Here is a 17,199-nt window from a genome sequence, read left to right on the forward strand (position 1 = left end):
TGGTTCCCAATCAGAGGCTGCTGTCAATCATTGTCTCTGATTGGGAATCATACTTAAGCAGCCTTTTTTCCACCTAAGGTTGTAGGTAATTATTTATTTTCTGTGTGTGTTTGTGTGTGCCACTGTTGCGTCACTTTCGGTTTCTGTTTATCTGTTTTTTGTGAGAGTTTCACTTCATTAAAAGATGTGGAATAACATGCACGCTGCGCCTTGGCTCATCTATGAGTTTAACTAGGAGTTTGAAGACAGTGAATGTGACACTGTCCTTCAGCTTGGGGCTGTATTCAATGTCCTTCTGTTATCACACAGCAGTAAATACATTGTCCACTAGATGCAAAACATTCAGAGTGAAAGGCTGTAGTACTTCTTCCAAGACAAAGCTGATGGGCTGTATATAAGGCATTATGAACTGGGTGGTTCAAGCCCTGAATGCTGATTGGTTGACAGCCGTGGTATATCAGACTATAAGGTCCACGGGTATGACAAAACATTTATTTTTACTGCTCTAATTACGTTGTTAACCAGTTTATAATAGCACCTCAGGGGTTTGTGATATATGGCCAATATACCATGGCTAAGGGCTGTATACAGGCACTCCGTGTCGCGTCGTGCATAAGAACACCCCTTAGCCATGTTATATTAGCCATATACCACACCCCCTCGGGCCTTATTGCTAAATGATGTATAAAGGACATCACTAGATACTGTGTGAGGGTTATGTGGTAACTGTATTATTAATGTACTACGACTCATATCTTCTCTCTGCAGATTGATATGCGGTAGAGACGACCGTGTGACACAATCTACAAGAGACTTCTACTACGGAGCCCATTTGTTTTGCCCATCAGAGTGAGAAGAAGGGACTGAGACAGACGCAGGAAGCCAACATGGACATATTCGGTGGTGCCCCCCGTGTACTGGGCTACTCGCGCCCCGTGGCGGCACAGTGTGGCACGGACGCCGTCCTGCAATGCAAGATCGGTGGCGACCCTCGTCCTGAGGTGGTCTGGGAGAAGAAGAATGTACAGATCCTGTCAGCGGGGCGCTACAGGCTGTCGGAGGAGGGCCAGGCCTACTTCCTACACATCACTGGGGTCAGGCTGGAGGACGCAGGCCAGTATATCTGCAAGGCCAGTAACACCGTGGGTGAGACGTGTGCCCCTGCCACACTGAAGGTGGAGGGGAACAGTCAGGAGTGGGAAGGGGTACAGAAACAGACAGAGGTCAATGGGGTGCAGCAAACCAGGCTGGAGAATGGAGAGTTAGGGGGGCAACGGAATGGGGAGTTTAGAAGGAAACAGAACAGGGAGTATGGAGGGCAACAGAATGGAGAGGTAGAGCAGAGGAATGGAGAGGTAGACCAACAGAGCAGAGAGGTAGACCAACAGAGCGGAGCGGTAGACCAACAGAGCGGAGCGGTAGAGAAGGAAAATGGAGAGGAGAGTGAGCGGGAGAAAAAGAAGCAGCGCTATGAAGGGGAGCCCCTGCTGTCAGACGACAGACCTCACTTCCTCATCAAGCCCCTCTCCCTGAGGGTGGACCGGGGCGAGGACGCAGCCTTCTCCTGTAAGCTGTCGGGCAACCCTCTGCCCCAGGTGGTGTGGGAGAAGGACGGGAAGACGCTGAGCGACATCTTCGAGAGCGCCCACTTCAACGTCAGCAGCCAGGACGGAGGCTGGTTCCAGCTGAAGATCTTCCGGACGAGGATGCCCGACGGGGGTGTCTACACCTGCAGAGCCCATAACAATCAAGGAGGGGCGCTGGCGGGCGCAGTGCTGCTTGTGGAGCTCATCCCGGAACGGCAGGAGAGCGGGGCGTCCACGTCAAATGGGCACAGCAACGGGCAGACATCACCTCATGGTATAAGGCACAGGATGGGAAGACACGGTTTGTCGAGACAGCCGGACGAGCCCAATCTGAACTTTGCCAATGTGAAGAAATTTGCGGTGTCGGAGGGGAAACATGCTAAGTTCCGCTGCTTCGTGACAGGGAAACCTAAGCCTGAGATCATCTGGAAGAAAGACGGAGCGCCCCTGGAGGCTGGGAGGCGTCACCTTCTGTTTGAGGACAGAGAGGGTTACTACACGCTCAAAGTGATGTACTGTAAACATCAGGACACAGGGCTGTATGTGTGTGCTGCGTCCAACGCTCTGGGACACACCCTCAGCTCTGTTTACCTGACTGTCAAAGGTAGGGCTTTAGCAGTGTTTCAGGACTTCTCTTATCTTTTCTTTTCTTTCTTACAGATGTAGGATCTTTATTTGAGCCAGTTTGCTACAGCAGGAAAATAATCCTGCAGCAACAGGACATGTGAATTATTATGTGGATTATAATTCATGGACATTTTTGTAAGGGATGACCCATTTTTCACAAGGAAAAATCAAGTCTTGAATTTCAAAGTGGAAATTTCAAATTTCAGAAGCCTTTTTAAACCTCAAGTACACTACAAGTTTTTAATTTCCTGCATTGCTGGAAAGTTCTCCTGCAACAGGGTGGTCAAATGGGGGCGGTAGGTAGCCTAGTGGTTAGAGCTTTGGGCCAGTAACTGAAAGGTTGCTAGAGCGATTCCCTGAGCTGACAAGGTAAAAATCTGTCGTTCATTTTGAAGGAATAATAAACCCTCATGCTAGTCAGGAGCATGTTCCTGATTAGCATGCGTACGTACTGTATGTTCCTGACTGGCATGAGTACGTACTGTATGTTCCTGACTAGCATGAGTACGTACTGTATGTTCCTGACTAGCATGAGTACGTACTGTATGTTCCTGACTGGCATGAGTACGTACTGTATGTTCCTGACTAGCATGAGTACGTACTGTATGTTCCTGACTAGCATGAGTACGTACTGTATGTTCCTGACTAGCATGAGTACGTACTGTATGTTCCTGACTAGCATGAGTACGTACTGTATGTTCCTGACTAGCATGAGTACGTACTGTATGTTCCTGACTAGCATGAGTACGTACTGTATGTTCCTGACTAGCATGAGTACGTACTGTATGTTCCTACTAGCATGAGTATGTACTGTATGTTCCTGACTAGCATGAGTACGTACTGTATGTTCCTGACTAGCATGAGTACGCACTGTATGTTCCTGACTAGCATGAGTACGCACTGTATGTTCCTGACTAGCATGAGTACGTATTGTATGTTCCTGACTAGCTTGAGTACGTACTGTATGTTCCTGACTAGCATGAGGGTTTGCCACAATGTTACTTACGTCATAGAAATGCCATAGAGAGAGATTTAGATCTTCAGCTGTTACAACTAATTGCTCTGAGAGAGTTCAGTAGATTGTGTACATGCATTGCTAAAAGATCCCAGTTGAGTCACCCTCGTAATTGGTAATTGTTTAGTCATCATTATAGGATAATCCCTGGGTGATCCAGCCATAGCACAGCACACTGAGTCAGCTGGCTACGTAAATTAAATGGTATCTGTCTCGTCTAGGCATCCACATCCCTAATCTACCAGGGTGCTATTGCCATAGAGTCTTGATAGGTGGAGATAAACACGGGTCTTCCTAACCCTACCTCCCTCTTCCTACCCTTACCTCCCCCTTAGTCTCTTCCTCCCTCCCCCTAGCTTCCCTTCTCCCCCTACCTCCCTACCTCCTGCACCCCCTGCCCACCCCAATGCCTCTGTGTCCCTACCTCCCCCCTAGTCTCTTCACCCTTAGCTTCCCTTCTCCTCCTACATCCTGCACCCCCTGCCCACCCCAATGCCTCTGTGTGTCCCTACCTCCCCCCTAGTCTCTTCACCCTTAGCTTCCCTTCTCCTCCTACATCCTGCACCCCCTGCCCACCCCAATGCCTCTGTGTGTCCCTACCTCCCCCCAGTCTCTTTCCCCTAGCTTCCCTTCTTCCCCTCTCCCCCTAGCTTCCCTTCTCCCCCTACCTCCTACACCCCCTGCCCACCCAACTGCCTCTGTGTGTCCCTATCCCCCCAGTCTCTTTCCCCTAGCTTCCCTTCTTCCCCTCTCCCCCTAGCTTCCCTTCTCTACCTACCTCCTGTATGTCTCCCCTGCCCACCCCACTGCCTCTGTGTGTCCCTACCTCCCTGCAGTCTCTTCCCCCTAGCTTCCCTTCTTCCCCTCTCCCCCTAGCTTCCCTTCTCCCCCTACCTCCTGAACCCCCTGCCCACCCCACTGCCTCTGTGTGTCCCTACCTCCCCCAGTCTCTTTCCCCTAGCTTCCCTTCTTCCCCTCTCCCCCTAGCTTCCCTTCTCTCACTACCTCCTGCATGTCTCCCCTGACCACCCCACTGCCTCCGTGTGTCCCTATATTTAGAGACTGAATCATGAGCTGAGGTATGTGTCCTGTATGTGTCCTGAATACAGATTTTATACTGTGTTGTTAACCATGTTGACCATGGCCAAAGTCCACAGCAATGTCAATAGATTGGTAGAAATAACCCTAAAAGTTTACTTGAAATGTAGCCAAAATTACTGTTTGTTGAAATCCTGCAGTCAATCATAGCATAAGTCATGAATTGTGCTTATGAAATGTGCTCATGAGCTCATGAAATGTGTTATACCTTGATCAAAACTCAACCAATGACTGGAATAACCTAAAAACAACCTAAAATTTGCATAAAGCACTGTAAAAACAACCTAAAATGTGCATAAAGCACTGTAAAAACAACCTAAAATGTGGGTTAAGCACTGTAAAAACTACCTAAAATGTGCATAAAGCACTGTAAAAACAACCTAAAATGTACATAAAGCACTGTAAAAGCAACCTAAAATGTGCCTAAAGCACTGTAAAAGCAATTTAAAATGTTCCTTAAAGCATTGTAAAAACAACCTAAAATGTGCGTAAAACATTGTAAAAGCAACCTAAAATGTGCCTAAAGCACTGTAAAAACAACCTAAAATGTGCGTAAAGCACTGTATAAACAACCTAAAACATACACAAAGCACTGTAAAAAAAACTAAAATGTCTGTAAAGCACTGTAAAAACAACCTAAATTGTGCCTAAAGCACTGTAAAAACAACCTAAATTGTGCCTAAAGCACTGTAAAAACAACCTGAATTGTGCCTAAAGCACTGTAAAAACAACCTAAATTGTGCCTAAAGCACTGTAAAAACAACCTAAATTGTGCCTAAAGCACTGTAAAAACAACCTAAATTGTGCCTAAAGCACTGTAAAAACAACCTGAATTGTGCGTAAAACGTTGTAAAAACAATCTAAAATGTGTGTAAAACATTGTAAAAACAACCTCAAATGTACATAAAGCACTGTAAAAACAACCTCAAATGTACATAAAGCACTGTAAAAACAACCTAAAATGTGCATAAAGCACTGTAAAAACAACCTAAAATGTACATAAAGCACTGTAAAAACAACCTAAAATGTGCATAAAGCACTGTAAAAACAACCTAAAATGTACATAAAGCACTGTAAAAACAACCTCAAATGTACATAAAGCACTGTAAAAACAACCTAAAATGTGGGTTAAGCACTGTAAAAATAACCTAAAATATGGGTTAAGCACTGTAAAAACAACCTAAAATGTGGGTTAAGCACTGTAAAAACAACCTAAAATGTACATAAACACTGTAAAAACAACCTAAAATGTGGGTTAAGCACTGTAAAAACAACCTAAAATGTGCCTAAAGCACTGAAAAAATACTACACAGACATAGCGCATACAATCCACAACTACCTCCCTTTCCACCCCTGTGCAGCTCCAGCGGTGCGGTTCAGGCGGTCTCTGCAAGACGTGGAGGTGAGAGAGAGAGGCATGGCCGTGTTGGAGTGTGAGGTACCTAATGAGGGCATCCCTACTGCCTGGTACCTGGAGGACCAGAGACTGCAGCCAGGGGGTAAATACGGCATAGAGCAGAACGGAGCCAGGCGCAGGCTCACTATCCGAGATGTAGGAGCGGACGACGATGGGGTCTATCTCTGTGAGATGCCTGATGGAGGGAGGAGTATCGCTGAGCTGGCCGTCAAAGGTAGGTAGACGTCTTATAGTATGGAAGAAGTATGGCAGTGTATCATTCACTCATTTAATACAGTCTAGAAAATACATCTTTGAGCATCAGAACTATTGACAAAAATCATTTTGTATGTTTTTTAATGTTTTGAAATTATTTTCTATAAACCCAATTATTTTTCTCCCGAATATACAGCCATACAGCACATGACCCTCAACTCTCTTTCTCACCCACAGGCACAATTGTTAAAAAACTTCCTCGAAAACTAGATGTGTTGGAGGGGGAGAACGCAGTGTTCTGTGTGGAGGTAGAGGAGGAGAACATGGATGTCCACTGGTTCAAAGATGGCCTGAAGCTACGCGAGAGCCACCAGACTATCCTCAAGTCCTTTGGTAAAACCCACATGCTGGTGTTCGTCAACGTCTGCCACGGGGACACTGGGGTCGTGACCTTTGTTGTGGGAAGATCCAAGACCTCGTCCCGGCTCAGAGTCAAAGGTAAGGAGGATGTTGACCAAAGTGACCCATGGCCCCTTACTTTTAGGGACTTTCCAAATCAAATTAAAGTTTTATCGTCACGTAAACAGTTAACTTTTTGGGGATTTACCCATGTAGATCCGAAAGGGCTAGAACGGCAGTAAGGTGAGAACTCCAGCTATACTGTGCAACATTTCCTAATGTAGCTGCTAGATACTAACAAATGTACGACAGGCTACAAGCATTATGGCAACCATTGCTCACCTACTATGTACCTTTCCCCCTGTTTCGGTTTTCTCCACAGCTGCCAGACACAGCCCTCCCATCTGTCCAGTGGGGGTGGAGATGGATGTGGACAGGCCCAACAGCGTGCTCCTCTCCTGGGAGCCGGCCCCCACCAGCCAGACCACCACCCGCTCCGTCTATGTCCTGGAGAGACAGGGAGTGGGATCACAGGAGTGGCTGAGGTGTGCGACCTCCGACACGGCGACCTCCGCAGAGGTCATGGGCGACAGCGTGCCGTGCGAGGGCGATTACCGCTTCCGTGTCTGCTGCATCAATAAGTATGGCCGTAGTGGACACGTGGAATTCCCTAAAGTCATCCATCTTGGTGAGTGCTGGATTGGAGAGACACCATGTTGATGTGATCAGGGATGAAAGGCTGTCATGCACTATGGTATTTGTGTACCCTGCAGCTATGGAAATTCATTTGATGTCACTAGTTTTGAACTCTCACCTCTCAGTGCCAGGTCCCAAGATCAGGACCCATCTCCAGGGCTGTGAGGTGACGGAGGGGGAGGACGCCCTGTTCTCCATCGATCTGTCAGTGATGGTGACGGGCACCTGGTTCCTGAACAGTACCCAGCTACAGAATAGCCAACACTACTCTATCCAACAGGCCAAGACACAGCACTCCCTGGTAATCCACAGCACCAAGGTGGAAGACCACGAGGCAGAGGTCACCTTCATCGCCAACGGAGTCAGAGACTCAGCGGTTCTCAAGGTTCAAGGTAGGTGTTGGAGAACGGTGGAGTGTAAAGAGAAATAACATGATAATGGCGTCAAGCTAGACAATCTGTATTGAGGAGGCCTTATAACAAGGACTGTTTTAACATTTACAGGTACATTAGGCTTGTTGGTACTGTAATGATTTGCAATTGCATGATATTAGAATACTGAATACTGCTTGTACATATTTCTCGGAAATGATTCCATTCCAGCTGCGGTGGTGAAGTTCAGCCCAATGTCAGAGTCAGACAGTAACAAGAGGGTGGAGACTGGTGACCCTGTGGTCCTGTACTGTGAGGTGTCCCACCCCTCAGCCAGCGTGGGCTGGTTCAAGGATGGGGTGGAGCTAAAGGTGACAGATGGCCTCAACATCCAATCAGAAGGCAACATGAGGAGGATCGTTATCCAATCGGCTGAGTTCACCGACTCTGGCGCGTACACATGTGAGACGATGGGTGATGTCATCAAATTCAACGTGGAGGTTGAAGGTAAGTTGCTGTATGTCATGTTTGGTCATCATGGAGATCATTAACATGCACTCTCAACCAGAAATGTTCAATTTTCCATATAAACATCAACTTTCTATACTGGAGGTTTTTCAGAAGTTTGACCATCTCTTTGAATTCACAATTTCACATGAATTTCTTCAACCATCAGCCATGATGTCATACTGATTCACGCTGACGATCACCCAAGCTAACTGAGCATCCCATATGCCACCTTAACCAATCACCCATAACACCCCTAGCTGTGGGAGCCATGTTCTCCCACCTCCCTGAAGAGGAGAGGACCAAGGCCGCTGAGGCTGGCGAGCCCATCGTTCTCCACTGTGACCTATCAGACCTGTATGCCCAGTCTACTGGTACAAAGATGGCGAGCAGATCTTCAACCTGCCTGGTGTAGACTTTCAGGAGGATGGGCATACAAGGATGCTGATTATCCAATCGCCTGACTTCTCCCACTCGGGCGTTTACACGTGTCGGACAGCTGATGATGTCAGTGTATTTCAGGTGGAGGTCAAAGGTGAACAACGGAGATCGTTGTTCTGTGTTTTCTCTGAGGGAATCCTAATACTGTGTTGTACTTCCTCTGTGCCGGCTAGTCATCTTATGTTGTTGTTGTTGTTGTTATTGACAGGATTCTCTTGGTCCTGTAACCCAGTGTGGTGGCTTCTGTTCTGAAAAAGTTATCTAAGTCTTCTCTAACCTGTTTTTCACCCCCATTTCTTTCCTCTCACTCACTGTCCGGATCTTTCTGATATGTATCTGAACAAACCTCTGGAAGAGCATGCTTAGTTTGATCACACTGTAGCAAAACACTCCACTACTCACTCCAACCCCTCCAACCCAGCAAGCCTCCTCCTCCAAACCACAACAAAACGCTAACTCTAACCACGATCATCCAACCTCCCGCTCCCCCTCTCTCCCTCCCCCACCAGGTCCCCCTGTGCAGTTCAGTGAGGTCCCTGAGGAGGAGCTCCAGAAGTCTGCCATGGAGCTGGATCCTGTGGTGCTCACCTGTGAGGTTTCCAGAGAGGACGCCAACGCTACCTGGTACACAGCTAACACACACACCGCTAGGAAACACGAACTGGATGTCATTATCCTTTATGATTTGGAGTCATTTCTGCTTAAAATATAATTCATTAAGTGGGATCTGATCATGTTCCGACTGTAAAAAATATAAGTAGGTATATTACGAAGTTTCAACAATTGCGAGAGCCGTGTTGGCCAGTTGGGTTCAGGATTTTGTTCCAGCCAAGCACCATCACACCTGATTCAACTAATCAACAATTCTGAAGGTTCATTGTCCTGTCCGTCATGACCTTCCTCCAGGTACAAGGATGGGGTTGAGGTCCAGGCCAGTGATAACATGACCATACAAACAGAGGGCACCATGAGGAGACTGATCATCCGTTGTGCTGAGACCTCAGATGCAGGAACCTACAGCTGTCAGTCAGGAGACAACAGCCTCTCATTCACTGTCAACATCAAAGGTATGTACTGTACACTAGCCTACATGTTTTCATGTCATGTAACAGGTGAAGTTGACTCCATTGTGTTGAGCAAAGATGAGACTTTGATGATGATGCAAACATCAATTCTCCTATCCTGGTGGTAGAATATGCTCATTCATATGCTCCTTTTCCCTTGTTGAAACTAAGAGCCTCCAGTGATGATCGTGGAGCCCAAGGAGGACGTGATTATGGAAGGTCATATCTCTGAGCAGGTGGTCCTGCAGTGTGAGCTGTCCCGCTCCAGCGGTGAGGTCCACTGGTTTAAGGACGGCCTTCAGGTCCTGGAGACGGAGAACGTCCAGCTGACGTCCGAGGGACCGTACAGGAGGCTGACCGTCCTCTGCAGCTCGGCAGAAGATTCCGGAGAGTACGTCTGCGACACGGATGGAGACTCTGTGTTCTTCCAGGTCACCATCACAGGTAAGATACTCCAAGGTTCCATACCTGGTTCATTTGTTGTGAGTGGTAGTGTAATTGTTTTAAATGTTTTGGGGTCTCCTACCAAACCAATCCCCCTTATCAGAAGAAAACTATTTAATTTACCTTTTTATACACTATTACACAATTTAATCTTATGTCAGACTATTTCATATCCAAACTTCTATTTAAATATATATATTTTTTTTCATCGCTTCCTTTTAAATGCAAGTTGTTCTCCCTTTCTCAGAGCTTCCGGTGCGAATCGTCTCCCCCACTGAGTCTGAGCTGGAGCTGACCAGCCTGACGTCTGAGAGGCTGGAGCTCAGCTGCGAGATCTCCCAGCCTGATGCCCAGGTACGCTGGTACCGAGATGGGCTGGAGGTGGAGGAGAGTGCCTCTCTCATCCTGGAGGTCCAGGGAGCCCACAGGACACTGGTCATCCCCGCGACCACTGTGGAGGACACAGGAGAGTATGTGTGTGACACAGAGGATGACTCGGTCACATGGCTGGTCACTATTACAGGTATGTGGTCAGTGAACTAACTCTGTTCAGCGTAAGAGGTTTAGTGATGTCAGGGTTAAGAATTTCAATCTTTGATTTTGTAACTATGTGAGATGAATGGACATACATAATATAATTAATATAACTGTTCACTATGATTTCTTATAAATAAGTTACATTTTAGGTTTCTTATTTATGTTGTTTTGATGTATTGCTTTCTGCTAATTTCCCATATTGCAATATTCTGAATAGAATATGAAAAAAAGAAAGAATAGAAAAAAGAATAGAAATGAACCAAATAAATCCCCTCTTCTCAGAGCCTCCTGTGAAGCTGTCCCGCTCTGAAACAATGTCTGACGTAATGGACTGTTTCTCTGGAGAACCCATCGTCCTGGAGATCGAGGTGTCACGGTTCAACGCTGAGGTGATCTGGATGAAGGACGGAGGAGAAGTGGAGGAGAGCAGTGATGTCACCATCACTGAGGATGGACTCATCCGCCGCCTCACCATCCGCACGCCCGCCCCGGGGGACTCTGGGAAATACACCTGTCTTGCCTCAGATGACCTCATCGACTTCCAGGTCAAGGTGTCAGGTAAGAGATGGTTGGAGTTGAATGGTATTTTGTTTTCACACAATTCCATTTGAATTCTATCAGGAGATTATAAAAATACTAATGCAAAAACTGAAAAATATATTAAGTGAGGATTTCATGTCCTAAATTGACTGAATTCAAATGGAATTGACTCTTCAAATGTGAACATTCTCCCTCCAGAGCCCCCCGTGAAGATTGTGAATAGGTCAGAAGTCAAGACAGAGGTCAAGTCCCTGCCCTCTGATGACATCGAGTTGGAGTGTGAACTCTCCAGGGCCAATGCCGTCGCTAAGTGGTACAAAGATGGCCGCCGGTTAAACGAGGACGAGAGGTTCTATGAGGAGGAAGAAGGGGCGCTCCGCTCCCTGGTGATCCTTAACGCTGAGCTGGAAGATTGCGGAGACTACTTCCTTGATGCCGGAGATGACAACATCACCTTCCATGTCACTGTGCAAGGTAAAGAATCACCTAATCACAAATCAAGTCCTATCTGCTATCCACTAACCCTTAGCCCCTACCACCTACCCCATACCTCTACCCCTCATCCCCTACCCCTTACCCCTATGTACTTGTAGAGATCTTAGAGGATCGGATAGGTGTAAAACTAAGCACTATGGTGAAAATAATTCCTCCTAGCCTTTCAGAGTGCAAGGTGGATCTGTTAACATATTGATAATACCTATGAAAACGGCATCTGATTTAAATCAACAGAGCCTCCAGTGACCATCCTGGGGAACTCCGAGGACGCAGACTACCAGGAGATGGTTGCCGGGGACGACCTGATCCTGGCCTGTGAGGTGTCCCGGGCCAATGCCCCTGTCCAGTGGTTCTGTAACGACAGACAGCTGACTAGCGATGACCGGACCTACATCGAGAGCTACGGCACGCTGAGGAAACTCATCCTTTCTGACATCCTGACCTCCGACTCTGGGAAGTACATGTGTGATGCTATCGATGACAAGATGGTCACCATGGTGAAGATCCAAGGTAATTAGCTGGGCTATATGGACAAAAGGGTGTTTACAGTCTTACAGATGTAGGAACTTAATTTGAGCAAGTTCGCTACAGCAGGAAAATAATCCTGTAGAAACAGGAAATGTGAATTACGTGGATTATAATTAATATTTTTTGTTGTTGTAGGAGTTGATACATTTTTCGTTTGTGTAAATTAATTCTGACATTTTAAAGTGGAAATTACACACTTTAGAAACCCTTTTGTGCAGGAAAATTCTCAATCAACAAAAGAGTGATCAAATTAAGTCGAAACGAGGCCGTCTACAGTGGAATGAACTTTAACTTTAAAATGTATACTATATACTATAGGGTGTGAGCCTTTCCTTTTACACCTCATTCTTCATTCTCTCTTGCTCTCTCTCCCAGACTCCCCCGTCACCTTCGTAGACAAACAGGCAGTGAACATCATCACGGGTTATGAGGCAGAGAGCGTGACGCTGATGGGGGTCGTGTCTAAGGAGAACGCTCCCGTTCGCTGGCTCAAGGACTGGACGCCTGTTATAGGGGACCGCTTCCACACGGGGGTCGACGGCGCCAACCGGTTCCTCACCATTGACCCGCTGAGACGGTCAGACAGCGGAGAGTACACAGTAGATGCCAACACAGACGAGATGCATTTCAGTCTGCTAGTCAAAGGTTTTTAACTTCCATATTCCCATTCTGTCTAATTATATAGTAGCTGTAGATCAGGGGGGAGCACTGTGATTCTTTAACCAACAGAGGTTAATATGATGCTATAAGCCAAATCCCAATACGAAAAGGTGACAGAAAAATGCTGTTGTGAATGACAAAAGTCTTGTAAAGCACCGTGGGGTTGAAAGAATGCAGTATGAAGGGGGTTTCAGAGGGCGATAGAAGGTATCACCAATCTTAACAGCTCTCTCTCACTTGTGGTCTCAGAGATGAGGGTGAAGTTTGCCAAGCCGCTCCACGACACCGTGGCCCATGCGGACGGCATGGTGACCATACGCTGTGAGGTGTGTAAGCCCAAGGCAGACGTCCAGTGGCTGAAGGACGGCGTGGAGATCGTCCCCAGCCGGAGGTTCACCATCCGGGCCGACGGCGTGGAACGCAGCCTGACCATCCACAGGCTGACCAGGGAGGACACGGGGGAGTACGCCTGCGAGTCCAAGGACGACCGCACCGCCGCCAGGCTCAGAGTCGAGAGTAAGTAGTACAGCCCTCAAAATGGGTGCAGGATTTGGTTCCAGCCCAGAATTATATTAATCAACAAACCTTTGAGCCCTTCATTAGTTTTTCTTTCCTTCTCTCCCTTTCCCCTCATCACCCCCAGTGCCTCGAGTGGTAGAGTTCTTGACAGAGCTCCACAACACCATGGTGTTAGAGGGAGAGGACGCCACCTTCAAGTGCGTGGTGTCACCAGAGGACGTGCAGCTGGTGTGGGGGATGGACGGCGAGCTCGTCGTCATGGGTGACCGTTTCCAGGTAACGCAGAACGGCCTGTGTCACACCCTGGTGATCAAGAGCTGTCAGATCCTGGACTCCTCTAAGATCACAGTGGAGGCTGAGGGGAACGTGTCTAAGGCCACCCTCAAAGTACAGGGTGAGTCCACAGCAGACCTGGGTCAAACTGATGTGGCAAATACTTTCAAATACTTGAGATGCACTTGTTTAGCTTGACCTGAGTGTCAGATGGGAACAGGCGACTCTCACACGGTAGTTGCTGTAAATGAGAAAGTGTTCTCAGTCAACATACCTACATAAATAACTCAAACAAAGCCTAAGGAAGTGGATTACCAGACAAATGTGTATTCTTAGTGAACCATCCTTTTAACAGTCATGTTTTGTCCTTCCGGCATTATCCAGAAGCTCAGGTGACCTTCACTAAGAAGATGGAGGCGGTGATGGCCGAGGAGTACGGAGACGCTACCATGGAAACAGAGGTCAGTCTGGACACGGGCGAGGTCCAGTGGATGAGGCAGGGTGTGGTCATCCAGCCAGGCCCCCGACACACCCTGGGCCAGAGCGGACGCAAACGCAGCCTGACCATCTGCAACCTCAACCTCTCTGACCGTGGAACCTACCGCTGTGAAACCCTGCACGACCGCACGCAGGTCAAACTCAACGTGGAGCGTAAGACAATGTCCAGACACCATGTCATACTGATTGATAAGGATAGGCTTTCATCAGATACAGCCCTTAGCTGTGGTATATTGGTCATTTATATTGACCAAAGTCTTCAATAATATCGGTCATTTACCACAAGCCCCAGAGGTGCCTTATTGCTATTATAAACTGGTTACCAACGTAACTAAGCAATACAAATCATGTTTTCGTCATACCCATGGTATATGGTTTGATATACCATGGCTGTCAGCCAATTAGCATTCAGGACTCGAAACCACCTAGTTTATTATTATTGATATGAATAGGATTTCAGCAGTTAGAGTAATGAACCAAAGTCTTCAACACTATAGCAGTGTCCTGTTATGCTTAGCTAATAAAACAACAGTTTGAGTCCTGGATTCTATTTGCAACTAAATTGACTGTGCCTTTTTCTATAGTAGCTGTCAACAACAGCTACAAAGTATGTTGGCCAACACTATCATGTATGGTGCCGCCAGCCGTCAGGCACTAAAGTAACAATGGGTAAAGCCCTGTGGGTGAGAGATGGATGAAATGTTGGTATGTCATCTGACAATAATAGCCTAGAGACTATTATTATAGGCAAAAATGTCTCCTGGCTTTAGGTGTGTTATCTTTTAACCATCTGTCAATGTCTCTACCTCTACAGCTCGTAAGATCGCCATCCGTAAGGGTCTGGCGGAGACGGACACGTTTGAGCGGGAGACGGCCTCCTTCGAGGTGGAGCTGTCTCACTCTGGCGTGGAGGGCGTCTGGCAGAAGGACGGCATCCGGGTCAAACCCAGCAACCACTGGCGGGTGAGCTGCAACGGGCTGGTCCACGGCCTCACCCTGTCCAACCTTACCCTGGAGGACACGGGCACCATTGTCTTCTCTGCGGAGGGAGTCCGGACCTCTGCCAGGCTCACTGTCAAGGGTGAGGTATCATCATCATCATCAATAATCAATCAAAAATATTTATAAAGCCCTTTTTACACAAAGTGCTTGTACAGAAACCGAACCTAAAACCCCAAACTGCAAGCAATGCAGATATAGAAGCACGGTGACTAAGAAAAACTCCCTGGAAAGGTAGGAACCTAGGAAGAAACCTAGAGAGGAAACAGGCTCTGAGGGGTGGCCAGTCCTCTTCTGGCTATGCCGGGTGGAGATCATAACAGTACATGGCCATTAAGGCCAGATCGTTCTTCATGTTCAAACGTTCATAGATGACCAGCAGGGTCAAATAATAATCACAGTGGTTGTAATGTAGAGGGTAGAACAGGTCAGCACCTCAGGAGTAAATGTCAGTTGGCTTTTCATAGCCGATCATTCAGAGGCCGAGACAGCGTTTGTGGTACAGAGATAGAGAGGGAGGGAGAGGGTTGAGGGTCAAGAACATCATCATGAATATCCAGTTATCTAATACAGGGGTCTTTAACCCTGGAGAGCTGTGTCTGGATTGGATGTTATAGTAAAGAACATTTCTTAACATTTCTTCCATGTTGTTGTTCTTTCCCAGAGACTCCAGTGACTCTCATGAAGAAGCTGGTAGACATGAGACTGGAGCAGGGCTCTCCTGCCACATTGGAGTGTGAGCTGTCCAGACAGAACGTGGAGGTCAGGTGGCTGAAGGTAATAGATGTACAACCAATAGACCTGCCGTACTTGTGTCAGTAGTGTATTACCATGTTATGTACAAAAGGTACAGCCAGGAAGAAAACCGTTTGATCTCATTAAATGTTGTCTATCCCTGAGAATACGGTAATAATGTTGGTCCCGTCTTTCTTCTTGACTGTAGAATGGGACAGAGCTGAAGCCAGGGAAGACCCAGTACCGTATTTACTCCATGGGGAGGAAGAGGTTCTGTCAGCTGCTGCAGTGTAGCCTCTCTGATGCAGGCACCTACACCTGTGATGTAGGAGACGTCAATACATCCTGTAACCTGGAGGTCTATGGTAATATACTGTACACTCTCCTTATCAAATCACTGCAGAACGGTCTTCATTTCAAGTGCATGTAAAACATCGCAGTACTCTCACCAACGGTACTCTTCATTGACCTCTAGTGTTCAGTTATAGGGACAGGAATGCTGAAACAGGCCAACACAGCCAACCTTGTACTGCGTGCTACTGCCACCTAGAGGTCATGGCTGCGTGACTAATGCTCTTCCATTGTTGGCACGGCTACTACGTTCCAATGTTCCAATATGTTGAACCACAGAGCCTGAAGTGGAGGTGCTACATGGGCTGGAGGACCTGTATGTCCAGGAGGACCAGAATGCTGTGTTCATGTGTGAGGTGTCCATGGAGGACGTGACTGGGGAGTGGTATAAGGATGGACACAAGATACGACCCACTAGCACCATCAAGATACGCACAGAGGGTGAGTGATACATCAGTCAATCAATCAGTTAATCCATCAAACCGTTAAACTACACGATTGCAGTGAATAATTTGTTCTTAATTGACATAGCTGGTAAAGGTCAAATAAATAATAGAATAAACATTGAAATTCCATGTCTGTGTTTATTCCTTCAGGGACCAAACACTTCCTTCTCATGTGCAACGTTAAAGCTGAGGATTCTGGGGAGATCCGCTTTGTGACCAAACAGACAGAATCAACAGCCTACCTAGAGGTGGAAGGTAGGGCTTTCCCTACCGGGCTGCAGTTCTACCTCACCTATCTCTGTGTGATGCTCCAGCTGATCTGACATCAGTTCCTATAAGCAGACAGAAACCCAAACCTCTGTTGTGGGTGACAGAACTCCCTATGTCCATGATCTGACCTCAAATCAGTTCTCTTCACTGAAATATCTCCACTTCTCTTATATTTTTTCACAGAGGCCCCCGTGTCTATCGTGAAGCCTCTGAGAGACCGCACAGCTCTGGAGAAGCACCGCGTGATCCTGGACTGCACCGTGTCCACGCCGCGCTGTGAGCTCACATGGTACAGAGGCAAGGCAGAGCTGGTGTCTTCTGATAGGCTAGAGATCCACAGTGACGGCTGCTACCATAAACTGACCATCCACGAGGCGACTGTAGAGGACGAGGGTACCTATAGTATAGAGGTTGGGGAGCACACGTCCACAGCCCAACTCCTGGTGGAAGGTGAGTGGACGGTGGTTTCTTGTAAAACAATATGTCCG

General features: G+C 47.3%; 1 protein-coding gene across 1 annotated transcript in view; it reads left to right on the forward strand.

Annotated features, from left to right (window-relative positions):
• Positions 1 to 17,199, forward strand: part of LOC135542776 (obscurin-like protein 1) — a 19,494-nt gene continuing 2,295 nt past the window's right edge. Inside the window, exons 1-21 of the mRNA XM_064969965.1 lie at positions 1 to 2,190; positions 5,688 to 5,957; positions 6,176 to 6,436; positions 6,720 to 7,025; positions 7,159 to 7,425; positions 7,636 to 7,911; positions 8,862 to 8,976; positions 9,259 to 9,419; positions 9,588 to 9,860; positions 10,108 to 10,383; positions 10,680 to 10,955; positions 11,136 to 11,411; positions 11,667 to 11,942; positions 13,264 to 13,533; positions 13,797 to 14,063; positions 14,725 to 14,991; positions 15,574 to 15,686; positions 15,853 to 16,009; positions 16,275 to 16,436; positions 16,592 to 16,696; positions 16,895 to 17,161. Of these exons, the coding sequence (XP_064826037.1) occupies positions 888 to 2,190; positions 5,688 to 5,957; positions 6,176 to 6,436; positions 6,720 to 7,025; positions 7,159 to 7,425; positions 7,636 to 7,911; positions 8,862 to 8,976; positions 9,259 to 9,419; positions 9,588 to 9,860; positions 10,108 to 10,383; positions 10,680 to 10,955; positions 11,136 to 11,411; positions 11,667 to 11,942; positions 13,264 to 13,533; positions 13,797 to 14,063; positions 14,725 to 14,991; positions 15,574 to 15,686; positions 15,853 to 16,009; positions 16,275 to 16,436; positions 16,592 to 16,696; positions 16,895 to 17,161 (5,944 nt within the window). The 5' untranslated portion in view covers positions 1 to 887. The remainder of the gene's footprint in view (positions 2,191 to 5,687; positions 5,958 to 6,175; positions 6,437 to 6,719; positions 7,026 to 7,158; positions 7,426 to 7,635; positions 7,912 to 8,861; positions 8,977 to 9,258; positions 9,420 to 9,587; positions 9,861 to 10,107; positions 10,384 to 10,679; positions 10,956 to 11,135; positions 11,412 to 11,666; positions 11,943 to 13,263; positions 13,534 to 13,796; positions 14,064 to 14,724; positions 14,992 to 15,573; positions 15,687 to 15,852; positions 16,010 to 16,274; positions 16,437 to 16,591; positions 16,697 to 16,894; positions 17,162 to 17,199) is intronic.

The sequence above is a fragment of the Oncorhynchus masou genome, chromosome 6, assembly GCF_036934945.1.
Source record: "Oncorhynchus masou masou isolate Uvic2021 chromosome 6, UVic_Omas_1.1, whole genome shotgun sequence".
Taxonomy (NCBI): domain Eukaryota; kingdom Metazoa; phylum Chordata; class Actinopteri; order Salmoniformes; family Salmonidae; genus Oncorhynchus; species Oncorhynchus masou.